Source organism: Martes martes (genome assembly GCF_963455335.1).
Source record: "Martes martes genome assembly, chromosome: 2".
In the NCBI taxonomy this organism is placed as follows: Eukaryota; Metazoa; Chordata; class Mammalia; order Carnivora; family Mustelidae; genus Martes; species Martes martes.
Window position 1 is genome coordinate 195223177 of NC_137889.1, and position 26759 is coordinate 195249935.

Here is a 26759-nt window from a genome sequence, read left to right on the forward strand (position 1 = left end):
ATAAGTCAACATGGATCCTACGCCAGCATTTTGCAACCTGAACACCAAGCTAATCCGGTAGGAAATCCGCGTGGAGGTTCACAGAACCCAGCGTAAGAAATAACGATAATAACCGGAAATCGTCTTTATTAGAGAAAGAAGCGTTTACTTGGGGGGAATTACTGGATTCGTCATCATCGAGTCAAACACTGAAAATAAAGCAACAGCGGCCAATGACTAGCGAGCCACAGGCACAATGGAAGGGAGAACCGTCGACCTGTACCAGACGCTTGTCGCATAAATTCTCATCGGTTTGGATTAAAATGCACTCATGCGCACCCAGAACACCCGAAAAACCGGGAGCTCAAGTCCAAGCAGAGACGAGATGTCTACAGGGCGCACATGACAGGGAACAAAAGAGGTGGCGGAACGCAGACACCCCCCTCGAGTTTCTCCCAGAAGGAGCTCAGAAATGAGAACCGTGAATCAACGGTTAAAGTTCGCGTGTGTGAAAGGCAAATGGTACAGTTTAATGCCCGCGGGGAGGGAGGCTCCTTTTTCAAATTAGCTTCGCCCCCTCGCCCACCCCGATCGCGGCGCCTCCGCGCTCCGGCCGAAGTTAGGCGGCAACACCGGGAAACGCCGCGGGCTCCTTCGCCCGGTCTCCCACCTTTCAAGCCCTGGGGGGCGAACACCCCTGACGGCCAAAGGGGCCCGGGCCCGGGGCGGGTAAGGACGCGGCCCCGTCGCCGTCTCCTCCCCTAGGGTCGGGAGGGAGGCCCCCGCCGCCGGAGGGAAGCGGAAGGTGGGAAGTGGGAAGAGGAGGACGCCGCCCCCTAGGGGAGCCGCGCCGCTGGCTGGGGGCCGGGGCGGGAGGAGCCGCGCGAGGAGGCGGCGGTAGGGGGGCCGCGCCGTCGGGCGGGGCCGCCGCTCCAGCTGGCTCGGACCCCGGCAGGGCGGCCTGTAGACGGCGCGGCGGAGCCCAGACGCCGGCCCGCGGCCGAGGAGAAAGGTGGCGGCGGCGCGGACGGGACGAGGCGGCGGCTCGCCGCCGTGACCCTCCGCTCCCCTGCCCGCGCCCGGGAGCGAGTCGCAGGCGGCGGCGAAGGAAGGAGCGAGCATGGCTGAGACCTCGCTGCCACCCGCCCCCGGCGCGGAAAGTTGCAGCGAGGAGCCGGCGAGGGGCGGGGAGCAGCTGCCGGAGGAGCCGCGCCGCGCTCCAGCCGGAGGAGCGGACCGAGAGGGCGAGGCGGGGCCGCCGCCGGCCTCCCCCGCGGGGCAGTCGGAGCCCGGCTCGCCGGTGGCCGCCCCCTTCTTCCTGCTCTACCCGGGCGATGGAGGCGCCGGCTTCGCGGCGCGCCCGCCGCCGCCGCAGCAGCAGCGCGCCTGGAGGACCCCGCCGTCGCCGGGCTCCCCGCTGCCCTTCCTGCTGCTGAGCTACCCGAGCGGCGGCGGCGGCGGCGGCAAGCACCGTGAGTGGCGGCGGGAAGGGGGGGACTCGGCCGGGAAGGGGGCGGGGGGCGGGGAACTGCCCGGTCCGGCCGCCGGACTGTTTACCTCCGCGTCTCCCCAGGCCGCGGGCTCCCGCCCGGCCTCCCCTCCCCTCCTGGGCCGGGCGCTGGTCCTCGCCGGCCTCCCACGTGCTCGCCGGCTCCCGGCCCCGGGTCCCAGGCTGGGAGCCGTCCCCCGAGAAGCCGAGGAGGGGGCGGCGCCCGGAGACCCGGCGGCCGCGTGGGCCCGCCTTGGGAGGGCTCCCGGCGCCGCGGCCGCCGAGTAGGTGTGGCTGCTGCGCCGCCGCCGCCCGGGCGGCCTCGGTCGTACCAGTAAAATTTTTACGAGCGTTCACGCCACGGCCGTAGATCCCTCAGATTCGTCCCCCCGCATCGGGAAGAGAAATCGGGACCAGTTCCCGAGATGCCGAGAACGGGATGTGTGGCTTGGCAAGGGCCGCTCCCGAGATTGGAGCGTTCGGCAGGAAGAGGCCTCCACCTTTTGGCTGCACTGACGCGGGAGCCCTCTGACTGCAGCGGACCCCACTTTGTGCTTTGTCGGTCAACAGATGTTTATTGCTGCTTGCCGTGAGCGGGACCCTAGAGCGGGCGATGTGTATAAAAAGACTGGGAAGGAATGTGAAATCTGGTTTGACAAGACAGGGTCTTACAGTATGAAAACGTGGCTGAAGATACAAGGCGTGCCATAAATGCCAAATACTTTGCTGTGTGAGTTCCGAAAAGGGGGAGAAACTTGCTTAAAGGGATGAGGGGATCTCTCTTTCCCAGAGACAGAGCTGAAGGTTTCTTGGATCGCCGCAGCAAACCTTTTAACTGCTCCACACAACCTAGAAATCCCGACCTTGCCTTTTCTAACCCCCCATCCATCCCCTAGGAGAAGATTAACATTAGTCGAATATTTTCTGTGTGCATGTGCTGTGATTATCAGAGTTAATCCTCACATCTCTGTGAGACAGATAGGATGCCACGTTTTCAGATAAAGCTAAGGGCCAGTGTTATTGAGTGACCTGTCCCAAGTCACAGCCTGAGAGAAGGAATGTTGACCCAGATTCCCTGTCTACCAAGCTCGTGCTCTTGAAGCAAACCCCAGACTTTGGAAACTGATGGCGTGGTTCTCCTAGCTTAGGGGCCATTGGATTCAGTTGGAGGTAGTAGTCCTGTGGGACCTTTTCTGTATTACCTAGAAAGAGGGCCAACACTGACCACTGACTAACAGCCTTACTGAAACCATAGTTTGTCTGTTGGAGTGGTCTGTGCTGATCTCCAGATGGGAGTCTAATCGAGGTAGAAATTAGTCCTTTAATAAGCAGAGGAGGTGGAGATAAGAATATTGACCGCGGTACTTTCACTTTTCTAAGGAATCTGCTTTCTAGTTTGTTTATTTAAGCACAGCCCTTTTTTATCCTTAAAATTGTATTTCTGTGTAATCTGCCTATTAACTATCACTATAGAGTGAAGACAGTCCTATCAGTTCTTTATAACTCTCAACAGTTCTGGTACAAAGTTTGACAGAAGAAATTTTCACCTGTTGGCCATTGTCATTTGTGGGGATTAGCTGAATTTAGGTTAATTTATTTGATTCTTCCCCCTATTAAGGGTTGGCTTTATTTTTCTTTATTAGAAAATTAGGGCCTAAGGGGCGCCTGGGTGGCTCAGTGGGTTAAAGCCTCTGCCTTTGGCTCAGGTCATGATCCCAGGGTCCTGGGATCCAGCCCTGCATCGGGCTCTCTGCTCAGCAGGGAACCTGCTTCCTCCTCTCTCTCTGCCTGCCTCTCTGCCTACTTGTGATCTCTGTCTGTCAAGTAAGTCAAATAAGTAAATAAAATCTTAAAAAAAAAAAAGAAAGAAAGAAAGAAAATTAGGGCCTAAGCATGATCAAGATCAGGAATGGAAGACTTAAAACTGAAGTTTCATACCTGTGATCTCTTAGTCTCTACCTTACAGTAGTAGTAGTGTATTAAAGTAGTTCTTGAGTTTTTATTTTTATCTTGTTATTTTATATCTACTTCAGAACACAGTCATACTTGGGAAAAGGGGTACTCTGTATATTAATTACAACATTTCTTGGTGCTCAGTGCAATATTACTTTCTATGATGTACTTGAGTATCAGAACTCTGGGTCTCCTAAGGCTGTTGACTTGAGCAACCTTAGAACAGTTGCTTTTTTTTTTTTTTTTTAAGATTTTATTCATTCATTTCACAGACAGAGATCACAAGTAGGCAGAAAGGCAGGCAGATAGAGAGAGAGAGAGGAGGAAGCAGGCTCCCCACCGAGCAGAGAGCCTGACGCAGGGCTCCATCCCAGGACCCTGAGATCATGATCCGAGCCAAAGGCAGAGGCTTTAACCCACTGAGCCGCCCAGGCGCCCCCAACCTTAGAACAGTTTTAAGAAGATTTCTCATTTCAGTAGCCAGGGCAGTACTTGGATTCAACGTCGACACCCAGTGAATGTTTGCTTACTCAACACCTAGTTTTTAACTCTTGCTAATAATCTATTTGCCAAAAGTGCATAATATATAATAACTGTGAGGTATTGTATATTAAGTCAATGTCATCTTTTTATTTTAAAAATCTTACCTGTATTCAGAGATTTGAAAAATTAACCTTTACATTTGAGTTCAGAAGCTTTGTTTTGAATGACACTGATAAAGAAGAGCAAAAATGTGGGGGGAGGGGGGAGAAGTAGCCTAAACTTTTCAGAGTTCATGATGTATAGTGTTTCAGTGTAAAATCCTGCTAGATATAATGTCCATAAAATATTCAGCATGCTTGAAGCAATATGAAAGAAGGCTTCTGATGTGCCTTGTTGGATCATGTCCCTTTCTGAGTCTTGGAGTGCTAATCTGGTAAATTTTGATGCTTCTAGCTTTTAAATCTCGATGCTTTAAAAAAAAGTACTTGATTTATAAAGATCACAAGTAACGCATAAATCTTCTTATTGTTTAAATGTTTACCATGCAAGAGTACATTGAGTACAAAGTACAGTTTTCTCTGGGGGGGGCACCCCCACCCCCATTTCTTTTCAGAGGTTATCACTTCTGAGTTTGGTGAGTTTTCTTCGAGAACTTTTGTGTGCATTCATAGACAGGTATGTATTCATCTTGCATGAGGCCTTTTCACCCTTGTGTAGGAACTTCCATACAAGTTTCTCATAAACTGTATATGAAGGAGCTACTTTTGTGCCACGATGCAGTACTTTTAATGCCTTCCTTTTCCATCCCAACTTTTTTTTTTAATGTGGTCATGCATTTATAGATTTTTTTTTCATTTCTTTTCAGCGTAACAGAATTCATTGTTTTTGCACCACACCCAGTGCTCCATGCAATACATGCCCTCCTTAATACCCACCACCTGGTTCCCCCAACCTCCCCCCCCCCTTCAAAACCCTCAGGTTGTTTTTCAGAGTCCACAGCCTCTCATGCTTCACCTCCCCTTCCAATTTCCCTCAACTCCCTTCTCCTCTCCATCTCCCTATGTCCTCCATGTTATTCCTTATGCTCCACACGTAAGTGAAACCATATGATACTTGACTCTCTCTGTTTGACTTACTTCACTCAGCATAATCTCTTCCAGTCCTGTCCATGTTGATACAAAAGTTGGGTATTCGTCCTTTCTGATGGAGTCATAATACTCCATAGTGTCTATGGACCACATCTTCCTTATCCACTCGTCCCTTGAAGGGCATCTTGGTTCTTTCCACAGTTTGGCAACCGTCTCCCATCCCAACTTTTGAAGTCTTCTCATGGATGGCAGGATGAGTAAGAGACGGCTTCTTGGTGTTGAGGAAGAGGCACTCCCGCTGTGCACATAGTTATCAGCTTCTGTTGACACTTACTCGTTCCTTCTTCCAACTCCCAGAGCTGTAGCAAACATTGATGTTTATGACAGTGACATGCAAATGACCTGCATCTTGCCCTTGTCTTATCTAATTACAGCAGTGTACCAAAAAAAAGAAAAAAGTCCAACACAACAAAGAAGCAGCTTTCTTTCTGTATTTGTATGTGCTGTTTTGAGATGATGGAAGGGACTAGGAATAGAATAGAAAGAAGAAAAAAAAATGTGAAGTCCCGACAGCATTATTCTGATCACCCACTTGGAAGTTCAGTATACCTAACAGTGAATACCTTGGTTGGGCCCAGGAAAGTTCAGAGAATGAGGCTTCTGGAAACATCCACAGAGCACTTTAAGAATCCATGATTTGGGGAAGGAACTTCTCGTTTATGTATAAACGCAGGAATGAGTAAGGGAAGAAAAAAGTGTTATGTCTAGTTTATACACATACACACAATATAAAAATATATATAGATGTGCATGTGCATATGTTATTGTGTGTGTATATGCATATATTTATTCATTGATTTTAATTTATCCTCCATGGACACTTCTGGTTTTTTGTCTCTCTTTCTTCATCAATTAATAGTATTCCATAAAACACTACACATGGTCAGTAGTTGAATACACATTAATCGGTTCATCTGCTACGTGGTTTTTTTATTTTTTTTTTAATTTTGAAAAGACATAAGTACTTTATCCTATTTTGTAAGTATAGAGGCACCTGCTCAAACTCAGAAGCCCTGGGGGTAGGACTGAACCATCAGAACCCCAGCACTTTGAGCACTCATCTTTAAACTGGTAGATTTGACAATGGCAGATTGAGTTGTGACTTTTTTAAAGACAGCCTTTTGGTATAATGAACGTAGAGCAGAGCAGTGTCTCAGTTTACAGTGCTGTGATTCACAAGTCTTCAGCTCTTTTCCAACTATATTAAGAATGCTTTCCCTGAAAAAAAAAAATGCTTACACCTGTGTTAAGGATCACTATCTATAAGCAGATATAAACACCCGTTAAAAAAAAAAAAAACAACCTTCAGAAATGTAGCATCTTCTGACAGTATTTAATTGTAGGTTAGTGACTACCAGAACTGGAGTTTAGGACTCAGGAGTATTTATTTATTCATTTATTTTTAAAGATTTTGTTTATTTGTTTGACAGAGAGAGAAATTACAAGTAGGCAGAGAGGCAGGCAGAGGGGGGGGGGGGGGGGAAGCAGGCTCCCTGCTGGGCAGAGAGCCCGATGCAGGGCTTGATCCTAGGACTTGAGATCATGACCTGAGCTGAAGGCAGAGGCTTAACCCACTGAGCCACTCAGGTGCCCCAGGACTCAGGAGTATTTAAATAGCTAAGGTAGGTCCCTTCCACCCATAGCTGCAGTGACCTGAGCTGAGGTGGGGGAGCTGGGTCATGCCCCCATTTCCTGTGTCCTGTGGCTGCGGTACCCTGTCTGCTGCTTCCCCTTCCCAAATTGGCTTTTACCACCCCTGCTGCCTAAACTTTACCAGTTTGTCCTCCCACCCAGGTTCTCCCCTTCTCTCCTGCCTCCTTCCTTTTGTTTGCTCCTCTGGTCTGGCATTATCAAAAAGTCAGAGCACGCTCTGAGATTGACAAGGCAATGATTTCAGAATACTAGAGGTTATCTCTGAGACTTTGTTTTGACTGTTCCCCTCCTGATCGTCATCGGTTGAGTCTTATAGACAGAGTTTTCTTTTTTCTTATTTCTGATCTTAGCTTCATTCTGGATACTGGAGGATCCAAAAAGACTCCATTAGATGAAGTTTAACTGTAGTTCTCTAACCCAAACAACTTTAGATAAAGAATGTGAGTAGTAAGATAATAGTAGTACTTAGCAGCAGCTGCCATTTATGGAATATTTCTGTGTACCGTGCACAGAGCTAGAAAGTTCACATGTATCGATACTTACCGATTTTTTTTAAAGATTTTATTTATTTATTTGACAGACAGAGATCACAAGTGAGCAGAGAAGCAGGCAGAGAGAGAAGGGGAAGCAGGCTCCCCGCTGAGCAGAGACCCTGATTCGGGGCTTGATCCCAGGACTCCGGGATCATGACTGGAGCCGAAGGCAGAGGCTCAACCCACTGAGCCACCCAGGCGCCGCAATATTTACCGATTTTTTAATTTCATAATATTTCCAGTGAGTAGAAGTGCCAATACATAAAACTACTCTCTTAACAATGAAAACTGAAAAGAAAAAAATGGGAAGGAGGAGTAGTCCATGTAGAATTCATATACATAGATGGATACAACATGTTTTTCATCAGAATATTTGATTCAGTATCTCTAAGTAACTTTTCTAAATTATTATAAAATACAGAAATTCTGCTAGAGTTACCTTGGATTTAGAAGTTGACATTGTGGAGACACAGATCCTGTGGTTTTAGGGTAGTTCTTACCTCAAATTTTAGCACTTATCGGAATCACCTGGATGTCTTATTAGCACAGATTTCTGGCCTTATCTCCGGGGGTATTTTGTTTATTTTTTGTGAGGTATAATTGACATATGACATTATATTAGTTTTGCACATACCACATAATGATTCAATATTTGTTTATAATGCAGTTTTTTAAGTGAGGTACAGAGAATGAATTCATATTCCTGCATAGTATGATACTGTAGTTCATGTTCTTAATCATTGTATGCTCCCTCAAATCAGTTTAGGTAGAAGGCAGTAAAATTTGCTGAGAGAGAGCAGAGGAAGGGTGGCAAAGCAACTTTTAGGGCTAAAAGACTAGTATTGTCCTCAAAACATATTCACCTGACTTATTCTGTCTTGTATCTTTTTCCTTTTTGTTTGGCTTTTAAAAGAAATCTATGTTAACGAGGTAGAATCTTACAAAGAAGCTAAGGGAACATATTTTTCTAGTGTAGATTATAGATAGTAAAAAGTCTGGGAGGATGATGGTGAGAGTGTAGCAGAATTAACTGGGTGCTATTTCCTTGTTGTCTGGTATTTATGGAAAGTCCTTAAATAATTAAGAGCATTGCCCAAGAGATATACTGCCTCTTTATCATTGTACAAAAGGTAACATGTAGCCATCATAAATAAAGGAATCCCATTTTATTTATTTATTTATTTACTTACTTACTTACTTATTTATAAGTAAGCCCTACACCCAATTGGGACTTGAACTCACAACCCCAAGATCAAGAATCACATGTTCTGAGCCAACCAGGTGCTCCAAGGAGTCCCATTGTAATGAATTTTGCAGGATATCACACCTAAACCTTATTAACATGGAAACTTCTTCCTGTAGTGTGAAGTGGCTTAACTATTAGCTTTAACATTTATTTTGGGAAGTCAGTCGAGTATCATAAGCATGGCTTGAAATTAGGAGAAATGAAATGGTTTATTTTTTTTTAAGATTTTATTTATTTATTTGACAGACAGAGACTACACGTAGGCAGAGAGAGAGAGAGAGAGAGGAGGAAGCAGGCTCCCGGCTGAGCAGAGAGCCCGATGCGGGGCTAGATCCCAGGACCCTGGGATCATGCCCCGAGCCGAAGGCAGAGGCTTTAACCCACTGAGCCACCCAGGCACCCCAAAATGAAATGCTTTTAGAATTTTAAAAGCAGTCATATTTGAGAGAGTACCAATATGGTCCCCTCCTGTACTATAGCTACATCTGAATAATTATGAAAGGTTCCTGGTCTTCCTAAAACATCAGTCAAGGGCTTCTGGCCAAGCTGGTATCCCTGTTTGCAGGGCCCCTCTTCATGACTGACTGGTTCTACAGTTGCTCCATACCAAATAGACGTGACGGGCAACAGGTGTCAGAGGGAGAGGCATGGAGGTGGGGCAGAGGTGGGAAAGTGTGAAACGCTCTAAAACAGAGGAGAAGAGAAACTGTCACACACTCAGCAAGAGGCATGTTGAAAGCAGAAGTTGTTTGAGCAAGCTGCCTTTTAGAATGTGGTTCCTCTAACTTTAAATCTGTTTAGGGACTCTCCGAAGACATATGCATCTGTTTCCCCTGCCTTTTTTATGAACTTAAGAAATCTGGTCATCTGATACGAGTGGTAAAATTCTGACCCATCGCTTCCTTACTCAAGGCCTGAGAGATGCCCCAGCGTACCCTTTGCTCACATTTCCTTTTTGTTTTCCTCTACCTCAGTCCTGTGAGCATCCCACCCCCCCCCACCCCCTCCCCCTGAATTCTCAAGCACTTACAGTGATGGTAATGGCTGGTATTTATTGACTGCTTACTTTGTACAAAGTGCCATGCTGAGCATTTTATTCACATTACTTCCTTTAACTCTGAAGTAGTTAATATTACATCTGCATTTGCCATTGAAGAGGCAGGCACAGGTGGCGCCTGGGTGGCTCAGGTCGTGATCCCAGGGTCCTGGGATCGAGTCGGGCTCTCTGCTCAGCAGGCAGCCTGCTTCCCCGTCTCTCTCTGCCTGCCTCTCTGCCTACTTGTGATCTCCCTTTCTCTGTCAAATAAATAAATAAAATATTTAAAAAAAAAAAAAAGAAGAAGAAGAAGCAGGCACAGAAGCCAATAATTTGTCAAGATTACTCAGCTCCCAAGTGGTGAATCTGGAGTTTGCTGTGGGCCTTCTGGCCCTACAGTCCACATGCTCTCAGCTTCCTTCATCAGCTCCACTACTGAAATCCCATCCTAAATTGAAGGCTCCTTTTCAGACAGCAGCAACCCTCTAGTTTCTCATTCTACTCAGCAAAGCCCTGCTTGCTAAATGAATAAATGAATGTGAAATCCACAAGTCACCCGTTTGATAGAGAAAATAGTTATATATGTCAACAAAACACTGATAAGTCGTCTGTGTGTCAAGGACTTAGGAATTTCTTAAAAACCTATAATTGCCTGTTTCTTGTCTATTACCTTGTTCTTCATGTTTATAGTGACTAACACATAGTAGGTGCCCTGTGCATATTAAATGAATGAATCTATTATGTACAAATGAATAAAGCCTGTGTTAGAATGACTTGTGTATTGGGGCATAAATACAGCTTGATTTTGCAGAACTTGGGGGTTTTCATGGTTAAGGTGAAATAGGAGGGTGAAAACATACCATTGCAAGAATACAGAGTGCTTTGGAGGTCTATATTTATACCAGGTATCTATTGAGACTCTGATATTTGGTAGGTACTAGTTTTAAGCAGATGTATAAAGAGGTGTACAGAGCAGGCAAGGTTCTCAAGGAGCCCATGATCTTTGTGAAGCTAGTTATTTAGTTTTATTTTATAGCTGCGCAAATTGGGACAAGAGCAGGATGTATTTGCCGGGAATATCTACTAAGTTGCTGGCAGCCTTACATCTGTAGATCATTGCCTGTGGCACTTGGCCATGAAATTGGTTTTTGTTATTAAGGTAGGAGTTAGTTGGTCTTCGGCTGGTTAATTTTTTTTTTAAAGATTTTATATATTTATTTGGCAGACAGAGATCACAAGTAGGCAGAGAGGCAGGCAGAGAGAGAGGAGGAAGCAGGCTCTCCACCAGGCAGAGAGCCCGATGTGGGGCTTGATCCCAGGACCCTGGGATCATGACCCGAGCCGAAGGCAGAGGCTTTAACCCACTGAGCCAAACAAGCGTCCCATGCTGGTTAATTTTAACAAGTGAAAAAATTATACGTTATGATACTCCTGGTGGTGTTTGTTTCTAACAAAATAATGATAACTCAGCTTCTCAGTTATGATCATTTTATAGTACTTATTACCATTCTCGGTTAATACTTCAAAGTAGTACTGAGTCATTCAAATGTTATAAACCTAAAATTGTAGAAATCTCAGCATTAGAGGTGGACATAATAGATTTTTGTTTGAGAGGGGGAAGGAAGTGAGAGGGAGGGAAGTGGGAGGGAGGACGAGAGCATGTGAAAAAATCATGATCATTCAACTGAATAATCTTATAATTTAGGGGCGTCTGTGTGGCTCAGTCACACAGATCAAGAGCCTCGGACTCTTGATCTCAGCTCAGGTCATGATCTCAGAGTCACGAGATGGAGCCCTGTGTCGTCAGGCTCACACTGGACATGGAGCCTGATTAAGACTCTTTTTCTTTCCCTCTGCCCCGCTGCCCTTGTGCACTTTCTGTCTCTCAGGAAAAAAAAAAAAATCTTATAATTTAACAGAAACATCTGTACCTTCCACCAGTGTCATCGTGATGGTAATTTATCAAAGAAACCCTGCTGTGCTAATAGCAACTAGTAAAATGTGGGGGGCTTGGGGGTAAGATTTTTCTTCTTAAATTGTAAAACTGTGATCCAGGAATCCTTGGGAAGTAGAATTTGTGAGCTTTACAAACAATTTAGTTGCACAAGTTGATACATTTTTAAAAACACCGTTATGTGCAGTATAGAAACTAGATAATAGGAGGAGACAACTACCTATAAAAGAAGTAAGTGAAATGGTCTCTTACCTTCAAATCTTTTAAGAATTGACATACATGGGGCACCTGCATGACTCAGTTGGTTAAGCAGGGGCCTTCAGCTCAGGTCATTATCTCAAGGGTCCTCGGTTCAAGCCCTACCCCGCCCCCCCCAGTGGGGGAATCTGTGGGCTGTCCCCAATGAGGGACCTGTTTCTTCTTCTGCCTCTCCCCTCGCTTGTATTATGTCTGTCTCTCAAATAAATAAAATCTTAAAAAAAAAAAAAAGAATGTACATACCTACAAGGAATCTATTTCTGAAAAGTCGCTAAATAACATCATTTGAAACAAAAAAGATTAGAAATAACCCATATATACTCATCAGCGTGAAAATGGATCAGAAAATTCTTTACACATATACAATGGAATATTACCTCATAATACAGCAGCCAAAAGAATATTGCCTCATAATACAGCAGATAAAAGGATAGTGTGCACCGTAGCTGCACACTACGGTGTGGATGAGTCTTTAAAAATGCAATGTTGGGGCTCCTGGGTGGCTCAGCGGGTTAAAGCCTCTGCCTTCGGCTCAGGCCATGATCTCAGGGTCCTGGGATCGAGCCCCGCATCGGACTTTCTCCTCGGCAGGGAGCCTGCTTCCTCCTCTCTCTCTGCCTGCCTCTCCGCCTACTTAGGATCTCTGTCTGTCAAATAAATAAATAAAATCTTTAAAAATAAAATAAAATAAAAATGCAATGTTGACTGAAACCCTTTCTGTAAAGTTAAAAGAAGATGAAGCTAAATATATTGTTTAGGTATCCATATATTCATAATAGTATTTTTAAATTTTTTTTTCATAGTAGTGTTTTTAAAGTAAGATAATGATTTACACAAACTTAAGAAGTAATTGCCTCAAAAGTGGAGGCAGGAATTCAGAAGAGAGAAGAGCACAAATTCAGGTTGTTGGTTCATTTCATCAGTTGGGCGATGGTTCTGTGGATACTGGTTATGTTTTTTAAGAATTAAAATCATACATTGGGCGCCTGGGTGGCTCAGTTGGTTGAGTGGCTGCCTTCTTCGGCTCAGGTCATGATCTCGGACTTCCAGGATCGAGTCCCGCATCGGGCTCCCGGCTCCTTGGGGAGTCCGCTTCTCCCTCTGACCTTCTCCCCTCTCATGCTCTCTCTCACTCATTCTCTCTCAAATAAATAAATAAAATCTTTAAAAAAATAAAAAAATAAAATAAAATCATACATTGAAGTTGGCTATTTAAAGAAGTTCTGGAATAAGTCATTTTAGAAAATAATTTCCCCCTTCATTTACCTTTTCACACTACTGATTCTATCAAGTGTTCTTAATAGGCCCTATGTTAGCAGATGAGGCGGGAACTTGGTTATTTTCAGCTCTTTTCCTCAGGTGGAGGTACGGTCAGTAGTGTATTCTTCGTGGTGATCAGGAAGAATTTGGATTCAGCACACAAAAGGAGAGATCTGTGCTGGGTTCTCAGTGTCTCGGAAAATACTTACTATAAACCTGACCAGAATGTCAGTGGAATATATAGTTTGTAAAGTGTGAAGGCTAATAAAAATTTCCTCTTCCTCGAATCTTAAATTTGTTGAAATTAATATTTGGGAAATGTTATGGGGATGGTGCCTCGTATTAAATTGGTTTTGCTTTTTGTTTCGTTTTTGTTTTCCCTAATTAAAATTTAATCCTTGGGTTGGAGTGCTGCCATGTCAAGGTATGAAAGAAAACATGGACTTTGGTTTGGGGAACGCCTGAGGGGCACAGTTGGGGAAGCATCCGACTCTTGATTTCGGTTCAGGTCATGATCTGAGGGTTGTGACTGAGCCCAACATAATGGGCTCTGTCTGGAGCCTACGGCCTGCTTGGGATTCTCTCGTTCCCCCTCCCTCTGCCTCCTCTCCTCCGAAAGGCAGATCTTGAAATCTCAGATATGCTGCTTGCCAGTTGTGTGATCTTGGACCAGTGATTTGGCTCAGCTTTGGTTTTTTTGGTATGTAAAGAGGGGATACCAGTATCTGCTTTGCAGGGTTCTTGTGAGGCTCTGATACAGTATTTGTAAAGGACTTAAAGGAAAATAGAGGTTCAGTACATGATAGCTACCTTAAATAATAATTTTTCCACATTGTATAACAGGGACATTGAGCGTGACAAATCAGTCTTCCTCTTTTAATAGTAGCTGAGTAAATATTCTTTAAAAGGAATATGACTTCTGACTTTGACATGTGAATCTCATTTGCTTTGAATCAATTACAATGTGGAAAATTTGAGCTGTGTAAGCAGCTAGAACATAGTATTATTCAGATCATCACCTTGGATTTGAATTTCACTTAAGCCTGTTAGTTCCATTTTAGGGCCACAGGCTACACCTCAGTCCTCCTCACAACTACCTTACAAATATGTGCCTTTATTCACAGGTAAGAGCAAAAGAGAAAAAAGTTCCAAGGTTTGTCTCACTGATAACTTAACGGTACCTTTACATTCTAAGCTAAACAATGTTCAGAATTATTTTTATTAGTTTACAAATAGTGCCTGTTTTCATAGTGAATTCTTGGCTTGTGAACAATGAGAAACTGTTCATGCTGAAGATTCCGGGGTGTTTACCTGCGAGCGGATATGCTTTAGAGAGTGGAAATACAGGATTTCCTTCTCACCCACAGTTCTTATTTCTGAAATGACTGCTAATACCTCCTCCAACTGATAAATGGGGGCAACTAAAAGCTAGCTCACGCAGGAAGGCTTTTCTTTCCCTTCAGCCTCCCTCCTGGTGTCTTCTACCTGGAGAGAAAGACCTTTGGCAGGAATATTGACCAGGTTTCTCTGCTGTTGACCGAGAAGTTCTTGTTACGCTGGTGTGTTGTAATCCATCCCTCTGTGTTCAGAGTGACTAAATGCTTCCTGGTTGGTTGGTAAAAAGATTGTCATGGTTTGTGACAGGCTAAATGCAGGTATTGGTGGACCCAGGACATGTCCAAGTATTCAAATTTCTTCTTGCTTTCACCGTTCTGCATCTTAAGAATGTATCAGTGACCTACAGTGTTGATGTCATGTGTACAGATAGGCCGGGCTCTTTGGCATTGTGATTCCCGGAACTATTCAGTGTAAGTTTAATTTAAAGGTTCTAACGATTGCTTACGAGATTTTGAAGTATTGCATAGCTTAAAGTGAAACTATAACCTATTCGCCTTAAAGTTTTAATGTGTAAGGTGGAAATGTATATGGCTAGAAAGGAATCAACCCGTAATTAAATGTGAATGTGTTAAATGAAGACTTGTGTTCAGGATTTGGATTCATAACTCTGCCTCCTTGGAGAGGTGACCTTGTCTTACTGCTGCGCACCCAGTGCCTGGACTGCTGTCTGGCATGTGGAATACTCTTAGTGAATATTGACTGGAGGAATGAATGAATGAATGAATAGCTCTGGGTCCAGATGTAGGAAAATGGTGGAAGAGATTTAAATAGAAATGGACAAACCTAGGATATTTCGTTTTCCTTACTGGCTAATTTTCTTCCTAATTGTAAATGATCGTATACGTATATACATTTTGACATTTACCAGTTTGCTTTCCCTCTACCAGTATGAGAAATGCCTGTTTATCTACAGAGTCTTGTTTTTAGCATTACTTCTTTGAGATCAACCTCAAATTAAGAGGAATCATTTATGAAATTTTAATATATATGTAAATGTAATATATCATGCAGATATATTGTATATAAAATACAATTACAATAATATTCAAGGAGAATTTTTTTGAGTTTTCAGAAATCAAAGTATCCTTCTGATAAGAAATCTCTAGTATATAATAAATCATCTTAGGATATATTTCTTGAAGTTATAGGTTTCTCCTTAAAATCAGATCCTTAGGGGCACCTGGGTGGCTCAGTGGGTTAAGCCTCTGCCTTCAGCTCAGGTCATGGTCTCAGGGTCCTGGAATCGAGCCCCTCATCAGGGTCTCTGCTCAGCGGGGAGCCTGCTTCCCCCTCTCTCTCTGCCTGCCTCTCTGCCTACTTGTGATCTCTCTCTCTGTCAAATAAATGAATAAAATCTTTAAAAAAAAAATCAGATCCTTAAATAGAACAGACACTTGTTTTCAGTTGTCCAAAACATTTTCAAAGAAAATCTCAGGGCCCCTGGGTGGCTCAGTGGGTTAAAGTCTCTGTGTTCGGCTCAGGTCATGATCTCAGGGTCCTGGGATCAAGCCCTGCATCGGGCTCTCTGCTCGGCGGGGAGCCTGCTTCCTCCTCTATCAGGTAAATAAATAAAATTAAAAAAAAAAAAACTTTATCATGCCTTATCTCGTTGTTTATGTGGCTCAGAAAGCAAACACCTAACTTTGAGCTACCAAGGTATAAATGCCTCATTGGATAATATAGTAAGTAGATAGGTGTGTGGGTGGGTGAGTTGGCTGGCTGGTTTAAGAGAATATGATAATATGCCCTTGGGATATTCCAGGATGAGAGGCTTTTAAAAATATAACATAGCTTTATCTTCTGACTAAAAACATAATACAGGGGCGCCCAGGTGGCTCAGTCATTAAGCGTCTGCCTTCCGCTCAGGTCGAGATCCCAGGGTCCTGAGATCGAGCTCTGCCTCAGACTCCCTGATCGGAGGGAAGCCTGCTTCTCCCTCTCCCACTCCCCCCCGCTTGTGTTCCCTCTCTCGCTGCATCTCTCTCTGTCGAATAAATAAATAAAATCTTAGAAAAGAAACATAAGACATACTTCATGCAGACACTTGGTAAATACAACAGCATCAAAAGGGGGAGGGTGCCATTAATTGGAAGGGATTTTGCTTTTTTACCATCAAGTTTTTTTCTTGCATTTCTGTCCAGTCTAGAAAGTCAGGTTTTTGTACCTTGGGGAAAGAAATTATAAATGCCTTAGAGTATGATATTTAACTTGAAAATCTGCTTTAGCTTTTTTTTTTTTTAAAACACCGCCTTTGGCAGAGTAAAGAATTTTAATAGCTAGGTATATGAGAATAAGAGATTAGAGGTGAATTATGTACCTGTTAAATTAACCTGCCTCTTTCCCCATCTTTGCTACGGAGTACTACCCAGTGTCAATTGTCTTCCCGTTATCCAGGCCCTTTATCCCGGAGTGAGGGAATGGATGAGGATCTGTGCATTGTGTTATGTCTGATCACAGTTTGACTAGCACAGTCTGGAAGTGGGTTGTACAGGATGAGAACAGCAGCCTAATTGCTCTCCCTGCATCAGCAGCATCTATAAAGCATCCTGGGAATTGCTCGCCCCACGTTCAGAGCAGCTGGTCACATGAGCCCGGATTTTCAGTTCAGTTCATTAGTCAGCCATTTTGGTCAACACCCTGCTTACTGCGCACAACCAATCCTATTAGAACTCAGCATCCCGGCTCATCTGAGCAGATCCTGGAAGTGATTTCTGCAGTTCAGGATTTTTTTAAGCTAAATTGAAAATATTGGTTTATTTTTCGGGGATTTTTTTTTTTGTATTTTTTTTGTTTTTTTTTTTTTCTGCACAAAGGAGGATTTTTCACTTACTCATGCAGAGGCCAGTTTTTTAAAGCCAGCTAAGGTGGCATCGGCTGTGCGGGATTTAAAGCCTATAGCTCAGCTGAAAAAGGAGGGGGAAGGGAAGATACAAGGAGAGAAGCTAGGAGAAGACCAGGCATCATCTTCTTTTGCTATGTGCTAGGAACTATCTATGAGAAAAGATAGTACAGAATTGTTTATCTCGAGCAATTGGTTCTCAAACCGTAAGGCATTTTTCCTTGCGTTTTGTTTTAATCTCCCCCACCCCTTTTCTTGAGAGCTTTGTTCCAGAGCTTTGGATTTGGGGTTTTTTGGTGAGGAGGTTTTATTTATTTTTGTTGGGGTGAGTGTGTGTGTGTGTGTGTGTGTGTGTGTGAGTGTGTGTGTGTGTTGTGGTCCCAGCTGAGTCATCATGTCTGCTCTGACGCCTCCAACCGATATGCCAACCCCCACCACTGACAAGATCACACAGGCTGCCATGGAGACCATCTACCTTTGCAAATTCCGAGTGTCTATGGACGGAGAATGGCTCTGCCTGCGAGAGCTGGATGACATCTCACTTACACCTGACCCAGAGCCTACCCATGAAGGTATGGTCAGACCCTGTCCACTAGTATCTCACTAGCATCCTCATTGTTACAGTAGGCTGGGAGGGTCAGGGATAGGTAGGAAGAACCCATACTCTAACCTGTTAGCAACCACGGAAACCTTTCATCTTTACCTACTACCCAGTTCCCCTTCTCTACTCTATGGGGAAAAAATACTTTTTCCCTGCCACGAGGTATCCTTTCAAAAGATGCTGGTGCCTACTTAGAGCTCTTTGTCTTTAAGCCTCTAAAGAGAACATTTGAAGTCACTTATCACATTTGGCCCTAATTGATAATGAAGAAGCTATTAATACTGATTATGTACTAAGATATTATGGAAATTGCAGTAATTCTTAATAAAGTAAGTTAAGACAGCATGACTATAAGATTGTACATGACATAATTGAGACACTTGGTGTTTTACCACGGGGCATCAGGGTATAATGTTAAACAGGCTATGATATCTAGAAATTATTTGGTCAGACATTATCTTTTTGTAATAATATGGACTATAGATGAGAAAGCAGTTTTACATTCAGTGCTTATTGAATGAATATGGATGCTTTAAAAAGGATAATGCCTTGAAAACGTTAAACATGATTAATAAGGTAATCCCTACCCATGGGATCTATTGGCCATTGCTTTTTTATAAGTTATTTGTGGTAACTGTGATGACCCATGTGAAATTTCCACGGTCAATACCTTTGAGACTTTTGTGGTCGCTTAACTTGTGACTTTCTCCCAGAACCTTTTCTAAATTATCAGAGGTTTTCTGCTTATACCCCTTAATTCTCCTAACTCAATGCTGTAAGGAAGAAAATTAATTTGAGTCATAGATGCAAATATTTTTGTTTCTTATGTAGCTTCTTAGCTAGTGTTTATTCTCTAGCTTTAAAATAATGGAGACAGAAATGTTTAGAAATGAGGAGAAATTCTTTATCAACATCTGCCTGGTATTTAGGCATATCTGCAGAATAGAGGGCAGGAGGTGAATTGCACATAGCAGATTGGGTTAGGGAAAAGTGGTTCCTTGCCCTTGACCTTGTATTGCAATCTTATCATGACTCAGATCACACCCTTTATTCCGAAAAGGATTTTATTTTCCCATTTGGGCTTAGCCTTGAGAAGGTTTTAGAGAGGATTAATTTCACAGAACACAAAGTAGTCATTTTAGTGTGTCTTTAAGGACAGTATTTAAGTAGTTTTTAAGGCCCTTTGCATCTTTTCACGATTGGTTTTTCAGTTGGGCATCTTCCTTTGGCTCTGAGTCTCAGACTCAGAACATGCACAAGGGTTGGAAGACATCAGCTGGAATTCCATAGAATGCCAGTATTGTTTAAAACGGCCTCCAAAGGCTTAAGAATCTTAAGGGAAGAAAAACAGATTTTTAGAAGGCTACCAAGAAGTCTATAGCAAACGCCTCAATTTTCATATTTTGTTTTCAAAAACAGTCTCATCCTTATTGAGCAGTATGAAATATGAAATACTCCCTTAATTATAAAACCCAGTATACCAGTGTCTCAAAAATAATTTTCATCAGTGTCTCAAAAGTACTTTTTATCAATTTTAGTACTTTGACTATGTATTTGTTTCTTGAACAAGATTCCTATGAGTGAGCAAACTAGAGCTGTTTGGTTCATGTAAGCAATTGTAGTGGCGCTGTATGAATCCTTCAAGGGGGAGTCTGTGAATATATATATTCATTGGAAAATATACCTGAGCCCAAACTAAGCTCTATGTGGCACATGCTTTGATGGAGGAAAACAGACCAATAGGGAGTTCTTGACGCCTTAGAACCAACTATAGAGGGTGTGGGGGAAAACAGAGAAATGCTGTCATTGAATTTTGGAGTCTTGCCTTAGATTGGACAAGAGGAACAACAATTTCAAGTGATTAGAAATGGAAATAATAAAAGAAAGTCCAGGCACAGGAAGGCATCTAGGTTTAGTGATCTAGGAAACAAGGCGGTGCTTTACGGGGCTTTTATTTCCTTTCTGTGCTGGACTGACTCAGGATGTCTGAACAGTCATTTGGACTCAGGAAGTGCCTGCTTCAATATTAGTACCGGTGGTAATTATTAGGTATAATTTAGCCATCACCAGGCCAGTGGTAATGTGAATCTCACCTTGTTGACAAAACCGAGCACCTGGTGCGAGGACACACAGGAGTGTTCACACTGTAGATCCCAGCTGACTCACTGAGGGAAAGCTGTCTGACCACACAAATCCTGCAATGAGGTGTTCTGACTCCCACGAGAGAAAATGGGCAAAAAGCATCATATACCCTTATAAGACGATAATCTATATTGTGTGTGGCCTCAGCAATCGAAGCTTTGCAGTTTCCAGCTTTTGTTTCCTGAAAACGGAGCTCCCACCTCTCACTGTGTACCCCAAAGTACAGGCCTAGACCTAGAGTTTCTGCCTAGCTTAACCCTTAAATGCACGGGAATGGAAGCATTCATTTCATTATTTCAGTGCTTATTGGTAGTCAAGGAGGTGATCTTTCAGTACACTTTAGATTTTTTTTTGAAGATTTTATTATTTATTTGTCAGAGAGAAAAAGAGAGAACAGTGGGAGGCAGTGGGAGAAGGAGGCTCCCCACGGGGGAGCCGGATGCAGAACTCGATTCCAGAACCCTGCGATCATGACCTGAGCCAAAGGCAGATGTTTAACTGATTGACACCCAGGTGCCCTTCCGTACACTTTTTTTTAAACCAGGAGGAAATCTACGAATCTTTGATTTTAAGTAGATTTCCCCTAAAGATAGGAGCCTAGGACTAATTCTACAGGAGAGGAGAGGGTTCAGGAAAGGCTCCGTTCAATGAGTAAAACTGGGCTACACACTGTACATAACAAGGCGATCATCAGGCAGATGTAGGCTGAAGGGGGACCATTTCCAGCAGTACCTGGTGAGCTGGAGAGTAGTGAGTAGTTGGCAGCGGTAACTATCTCATTGTAGGTTAGGAGGATTAAGTGAGATAGTTAATGAAAAACACCCTATAAACATTAGTTATGTGTGTAATAGTTATTCACGGAGCCATAGCTTGAGCTGCAACACATTCTTAAACACACCACCAATTTAATGTATATTTGTTTTTATGGCTAACTCTTTGGAGCAGTCAAAACTAGATGTTTACCAGATAGACTAAAGTAGTAGTGAGTAAGCTTAAATTCATGTTTTAGCATTGTCCTTTCTCGGACCTCCATAAACAAACAAACAAAAACTGATTAAAAATATAAATCAGTTATCAAGCAATACTTATTTTCCTTTTAACCTTTTACAGAGCGGGAATCTGATGTTGAGAGACAGTGCACACAGATGATCAATTTAATACAATAAAATACACCATCTAGTTACAAAGACATCTGTAGGCTTTGAAATTACTTTTTTGACTTAGAAAGCTTCCTTTTCAAATGCAGATAATAAGAGACAGACTATGGACGAAGTGGTCTGTTGGGCAGACGCGGTGATTTCCAGGTCAGAGAGCCGTGTGTGATGGCAGACTTCATCCGTGCTGTTCCCGAGTAACTCTGCAGTGTCCCTGGCGCTTGCAGGTTGCTTTAGGGTTCATCCCAAGAGCAGGCGTTACTGTAATATTTAAAGAGATGGCTTATCTGAAACATCTGCAAGTGTAGTAGTGCTGCTGCTCTGTATGCAAGGATGTGTTTTGGTCTGTCTGTTGGTCAGAAATATTTATTGGCCATCCCTCGATGCAAAGTCTGCTTTTAGGGACTAAGAAATTGATAGCCCTTCACGCTTCCCAGAGGACAGTGTGGGTGCAGATTGTGGGTACAGGTTTGTGGTCAGGTTTTTCCATTCAATAGGAAATACTTTACCAATAAGACATAATAGGGAATACTCTACTGATAAGATAAAATAAGCAAGGAAAAATCCCCTAAAGATGTAGTGGAAGGTGTTACTCAGTGACTGTGGGAATGTCTGGTGCTGAGATAATCCCATTGACATTTACTAATAATGTACTTTTACTCATTGATATCACTGCACCCTAGTATAACCCTATCCTGCTTGGGGAGCTACATATGTTTTCATGTAAAAAGTGCATGTCCCGGGGCGCCTGGGTGGCTCAGTGGGTTAGAGCCTCTGCCTTCGGCTCAGGTCATGATCCTGGGGTCCTGGGATCGAGCCCCGCATCGGGCTCTCTGCTCGGCGGGGGGCCTGCTTCCTCCTCTCTCTCTGCCTGCCTCCTCCTCTCTCTCTGCCTGCCTCTCTGCCTACTTGTGATCTCTGTCTGTCAAATAAATAAATAAAATCTTTAAAAAAAAAAAAAAAAGTGCATGTCCCAATGGCCATTTTGGCAGGGAAAGCCAAATGGCTATTTACCAAGAAACTTCATAGCATGAATTCACTGTAGTCTAGTGCAGGGCTTCCAAACCTAGGATTCTTGATCCTAAAAATCATACATAAAATTTTATATCTGCATTTTTTTTTCTGGAAGAAAAATCTTTCGTGTCCATTAGAATCCCCCCAAAGGAAAAAAGTAATACTTAAAAAATTCAGTTTTTTATCATGCAGACCCTTGGTCCTTTATTCAACATACATTTAAGTATCCTACTTATCATTTATGCCCCACACTATCGTAAGTCCTAAGGTACAGCACAGTGAACAAGTCCAGTCCTCTGTATTTTCTGGACTTACTGGCAAGTGGGGGGTGTGGAGTGGGGTACTTCAAGCAAGTAGAATGATAGTCGTTGCAGTACGCTGGTACAGAGTCAAAAATCTTATTCCAGGGAAGGTTTCCGATTGAAGTAATGTTCAAGGTAAGACCTAAAATATGCACAGGAGTTATCTGGGCATAAAGTGGAGGCAGTAGGTATTGGGGGGGGTGGAGATGGTGAGGAGACAGTACTCTCAGAGACCCGAATGCCAGAACTGAAAGATTTATCAGTATATATTTTCAGCCCCTTTCCGAATTTCCTTTCCAGGTAATTTTCACCTCTAGCCAGAAATATTAATAAAGCCATATGTTCTACTAGGAACAAAATATTAGAGGTAGGGATGAAATAGCAAATTTTTTTTCTCCTCTGATTGTGCATAATGTTAATTTTTTAACCATAAAATCTTAAGTGTTTTAACAGTGAATAAGTGTATTATGTGTGTGCATTTACTCCTATACTTTACCAAAATTAGCATATATTTAATAGTATAACATGTGAATTTTAATAGCCCTCCTACATATAAGACTTAATAATAATAGTCATTTCTCTAAATTATTAGAAAAACAAAACAACTATTACTCTTATTTTATAAAAAAAGTATCAGATTTATTTTGTAGATGGTTTCATTTTTAAATTGGAGCTGTTGGACACTTCTTGTAACAAAATTCTTTATCGGAAGTACGAAAAACAGTAATAAGCTATTAAATCCTGAACAAAACTGTGGGGTCATCCATTTATAAAAAGCCATTCTTAATGGTAAAAAGTTTAAACCAACTATTACTCTTAATATTGGATCCTAGTAACATGCAAATTTGTGAACAGACTTTCTATTTTCACTTATTTATATGTGAACATTCTCTTATCTTTTTGATGATAAGCATGTATTTACTGAGAAAATTTTAAGCATGCAATGCTCAATGCTTCTTCTGTGAAACTAACCGAACTTGATGAAAAATCAAGGCTCCAGTTATTTTTATAAGTGAACATGTTAATCATATCAAAAGCATCACTTAACTGAACTATATAAATTAGCTCTTTTGCATTAAATGCAACACATGTATACACACAAGGCATCTGGCCATTACAGTTTTCTATTATGGTTAAACAAGCAAAGAGTGCTGCGTGTGTTGGGGCGTAAAAGAAGGATGTCCGTGTTGTGTTCCACTACAAAGTCTTTAGTTTTGTCTTTCATTCTCATTTCTAAAACTGCAAGGAACCAATAATGTCACATCTAGATTCCTACACCTACTTGTAGCTTTTCTCCAAACCCATTTTTCTTCCTATACTGATTCATTCTTCATAAAATTGCCAGGAAGTCTTTATGAAAGCAAACTTTTTGTTCTTGTACAAGAGCCCTATTTCGGGCAGCCTTCTCTATTACATGTAGACTATTCCTGAAAGGAGGTGATGGGGTTGTCATGGGAGGAGACGTTATCACTTACCGAGTAGTGATTTTGTGCCAAGAACTGTTTCCTCTAAGTAGTAGGTATGTAGTATCTCATTTAATCATTACCATAATCTTTTGAGCCAAAATATTATTATTACCCCCCTTTTACTAATTGACACTTGGGAATATAATAAGTGGTAGAGCCACCATTCAGCCAGAACTCAGTCAGTGTAAGTCCAGTGACAGACCTGCATGTAATCAAGGACATCTTCCCTGGTGACATATTTCCAGCAGTTTTGCACACCATTGTTCACAGCATTGGCCAGCTTAAGTCCAGTGAACATTAGAATGAGGTCAAAGCATGTCATTTGGCGTATGCTTGGTGATTGCCATCAATTAAACTGGAGATTATAGCTTTTATCCACTTGTTTTCTTCCTTGCACTCATTTTTATGAAGTGCATGAAAATACTTACATGATTAGACAGATACTACCAAACAACGAAAAGGGCACATTGATGAAATTGTCCTGCTGGCAGGCAGGAAGGACCTTTATGTGCTAAAGTATCAAGTGGATGTACGAAGTGATGTGGAAAGGTGCTTATGGTAAGAGAAATGTTCATGATTATGGATTGTTTGAAATAGTCACTGCATTGACTCCTTAGTCTTTAAAGGCCAAGTATTTCCATCCCCTTTTTTGGGTAATTTTACTTACCTGGTGTGTTTTGGTGTGTTTGTTTGTTTCCAAACTCCCATTCAGTACTTATGATTTCAGCCAGCGGGTTGATTCTCACTTCACCAGGACTCTGATTATTCTTTTTTTTTTTTTTCAGCGTAACAGTATTCATTGTATTTGCACCACACCCAGTGCTCCATGCAATCCGTGCCTTCCCTAATACCCACCACCTCGTTCCCCCGACCTCCCACCCCCCGCCCCTTCAAAACCCTCAGGTTGTATTTCAGACTCTGATTATTCTTGATGTTACACTGTTCCCTCTTGAGATCCTGCGCGCTGGCATCAAATCTGGAAATGGAAACCCCTTGACTTCCTTCATCCTCCACAAGACCTTCTCTAGCACGTGCAACCCTCTTCATCTCCTGAATCGTTGGGTACTGTCTGTGCCACTTGACTGAATGTGCTTGGAATCATTCTCCAATGATGAACTTCAGTCTGTGTGATTCCTCCTTTATGAAATTACATAGAAAGTTCTTTGGGACAGAACTTTTCTTTTGCCTCCTTCAGAAGGCCTCATAGCACTGTGTACCGTTTATGGTAGCTGTCCAACGACACAGTTTGGGTGAACTCAGTGATACCTCCTAACCCCAACAGATAATCAGTGGTGAAAGAAAGGATTATTAAAATACCTTCCCTCCATTACACACAATTTATGTTATATTTTTAGTTTTTTTAACTTAATTTTTTTAGTCATTTATCTTCTATTCCAGACTCACTGTATCTTACCTAGAAAATTGAAGTTTAGTGTAACGTAATAATTTGTTATTGTTGTTTTCTAATATATCCATGAATAATACTCAGTGCTGATGAGAGTATAGGAAGACTGGGGCATATATGCTGGTGGGCATATATACGTTGGTGCAGACTTTTTGGGAATCAGTTAATCACTGTGAATCAGGAGCCTCAAAAAATTAAGTTCCAGTGATTAGACCAGACATCCTTCTTTAGGAAATAATAGAGATACTGATTCAAGGCACAGTTTTATGATGTATAGTAGCAAAACCTTAAAAAGCAGCACAAGTATAGCCGAACTGGAAAATGGCCCAGTAAATTCTAAAATGTCTGTACAACAGGCACTAGAAATGGTGCTGTGGAACAATATTTAATGGCATAGAGTATTGTTTAGAATGTAATTTTTAAAAGCTGTCTCCCAAACTACATACGCTGCGGTCACAGTTTGTGTGAAAGGGAGGGGTACACATTCACCACAAGTAAAACAAAATGTACCAAAAATGTTAAAAGTTATTCCCTCTGGATAGTGGAATGACAGGTGATTATTAGGATATCCTTTTAACTTCTTTATGTCTTCCAAATACTCTACAAGAGGATATATTACTATAATCAGGAAAAAATGCTATTTTTTTTTAAAGCGGAAAGTAAGCTTTTTGAAAACTGTAGGTGTGCGGTCACCCATCTGCCCCATACTTAGAATACTTTCCAAAACAGGTTCACAGATCCACGAAAAGGAGCAGTTGCCTGAAAGCAGGGCTACTGCTTTGGATTCTGTCGTCAGTGTCATTTTTGTATGTGTCTAATAGATAGTTTGAGTTTTTCCACAGCATAGGCCTGTGTTTATTTACTGACATGCCTTGTTTTCAGAGCTCGGTTTCTGAAGGCTGCATGCAGTGCTCAAGGGGGACCACAGGGTCTAGACTCAAGTGCATTCAGTACAGTATTTGATTGATTCTTTTCCGAAGGGTTCGGAAAAGAAAAAGCCAAATTGTGAGGATTCTGCTTTTCACAGAATCCCGTTCTTGCTGTTTGCTTTTGATACGGCGCACCTTCCGTAATCTGCCCTCGGTGAGATTGCGGGAACGTTTGCGGCCAGCGGCCTGGACGGCCTCAGATCTCCACCGTCAGGGTCTCCAGCCCGTGACCGCATGGGCACCAGGCAGTCCGTGTGAACTTCTCCAAGTGCCGACGCGGTAGCTTTCAGTACCGTCTCAGAAGCTTTACTGGGCAAAGTTCTTTGGGACAAAGTTCATCCCTTCTTGTTGCTCTGCTGTGGAATAGCTTGGCTAGTCATCCTTTCAAGGTAAGTTCTGCCCAACTTTTATAAAGTCCTCTCTGGGAGAGAAATCTCAGCAGAGCTGTGTGAAGCCTCAGAACCGACCGTCAGCGGTGCTCTCCGTAAAATCAGCTTTTCCTGGGGCGCCCGGGTGG

At 42.7% G+C, this 26759-nt stretch overlaps 1 protein-coding gene across 5 annotated transcripts in view; it reads left to right on the top strand.

Annotated features, from left to right (window-relative positions):
* Window positions 1–937: 937 nt before the first annotated feature.
* The window catches only part of RUFY3 (RUN and FYVE domain containing 3), a gene marked incomplete at both ends in the record, with an annotated part of 84554 nt that continues 58732 nt past the window's right edge, over window positions 938–26759 (top strand). For 2 of the 5 annotated variants that reach the window (XM_080797471.1, XM_080797473.1), the window contains one exon: window positions 981–1451. In XM_080797471.1, the coding sequence (XP_080653597.1) occupies window positions 1100–1451 (352 nt within the window). Of the gene's footprint in view, window positions 1452–17623; window positions 17802–26759 lie in introns of those variants that run through there. The other 3 variants (XM_080797472.1, XM_080797474.1, XM_080797470.1) reach the window with 2 other exon arrangements.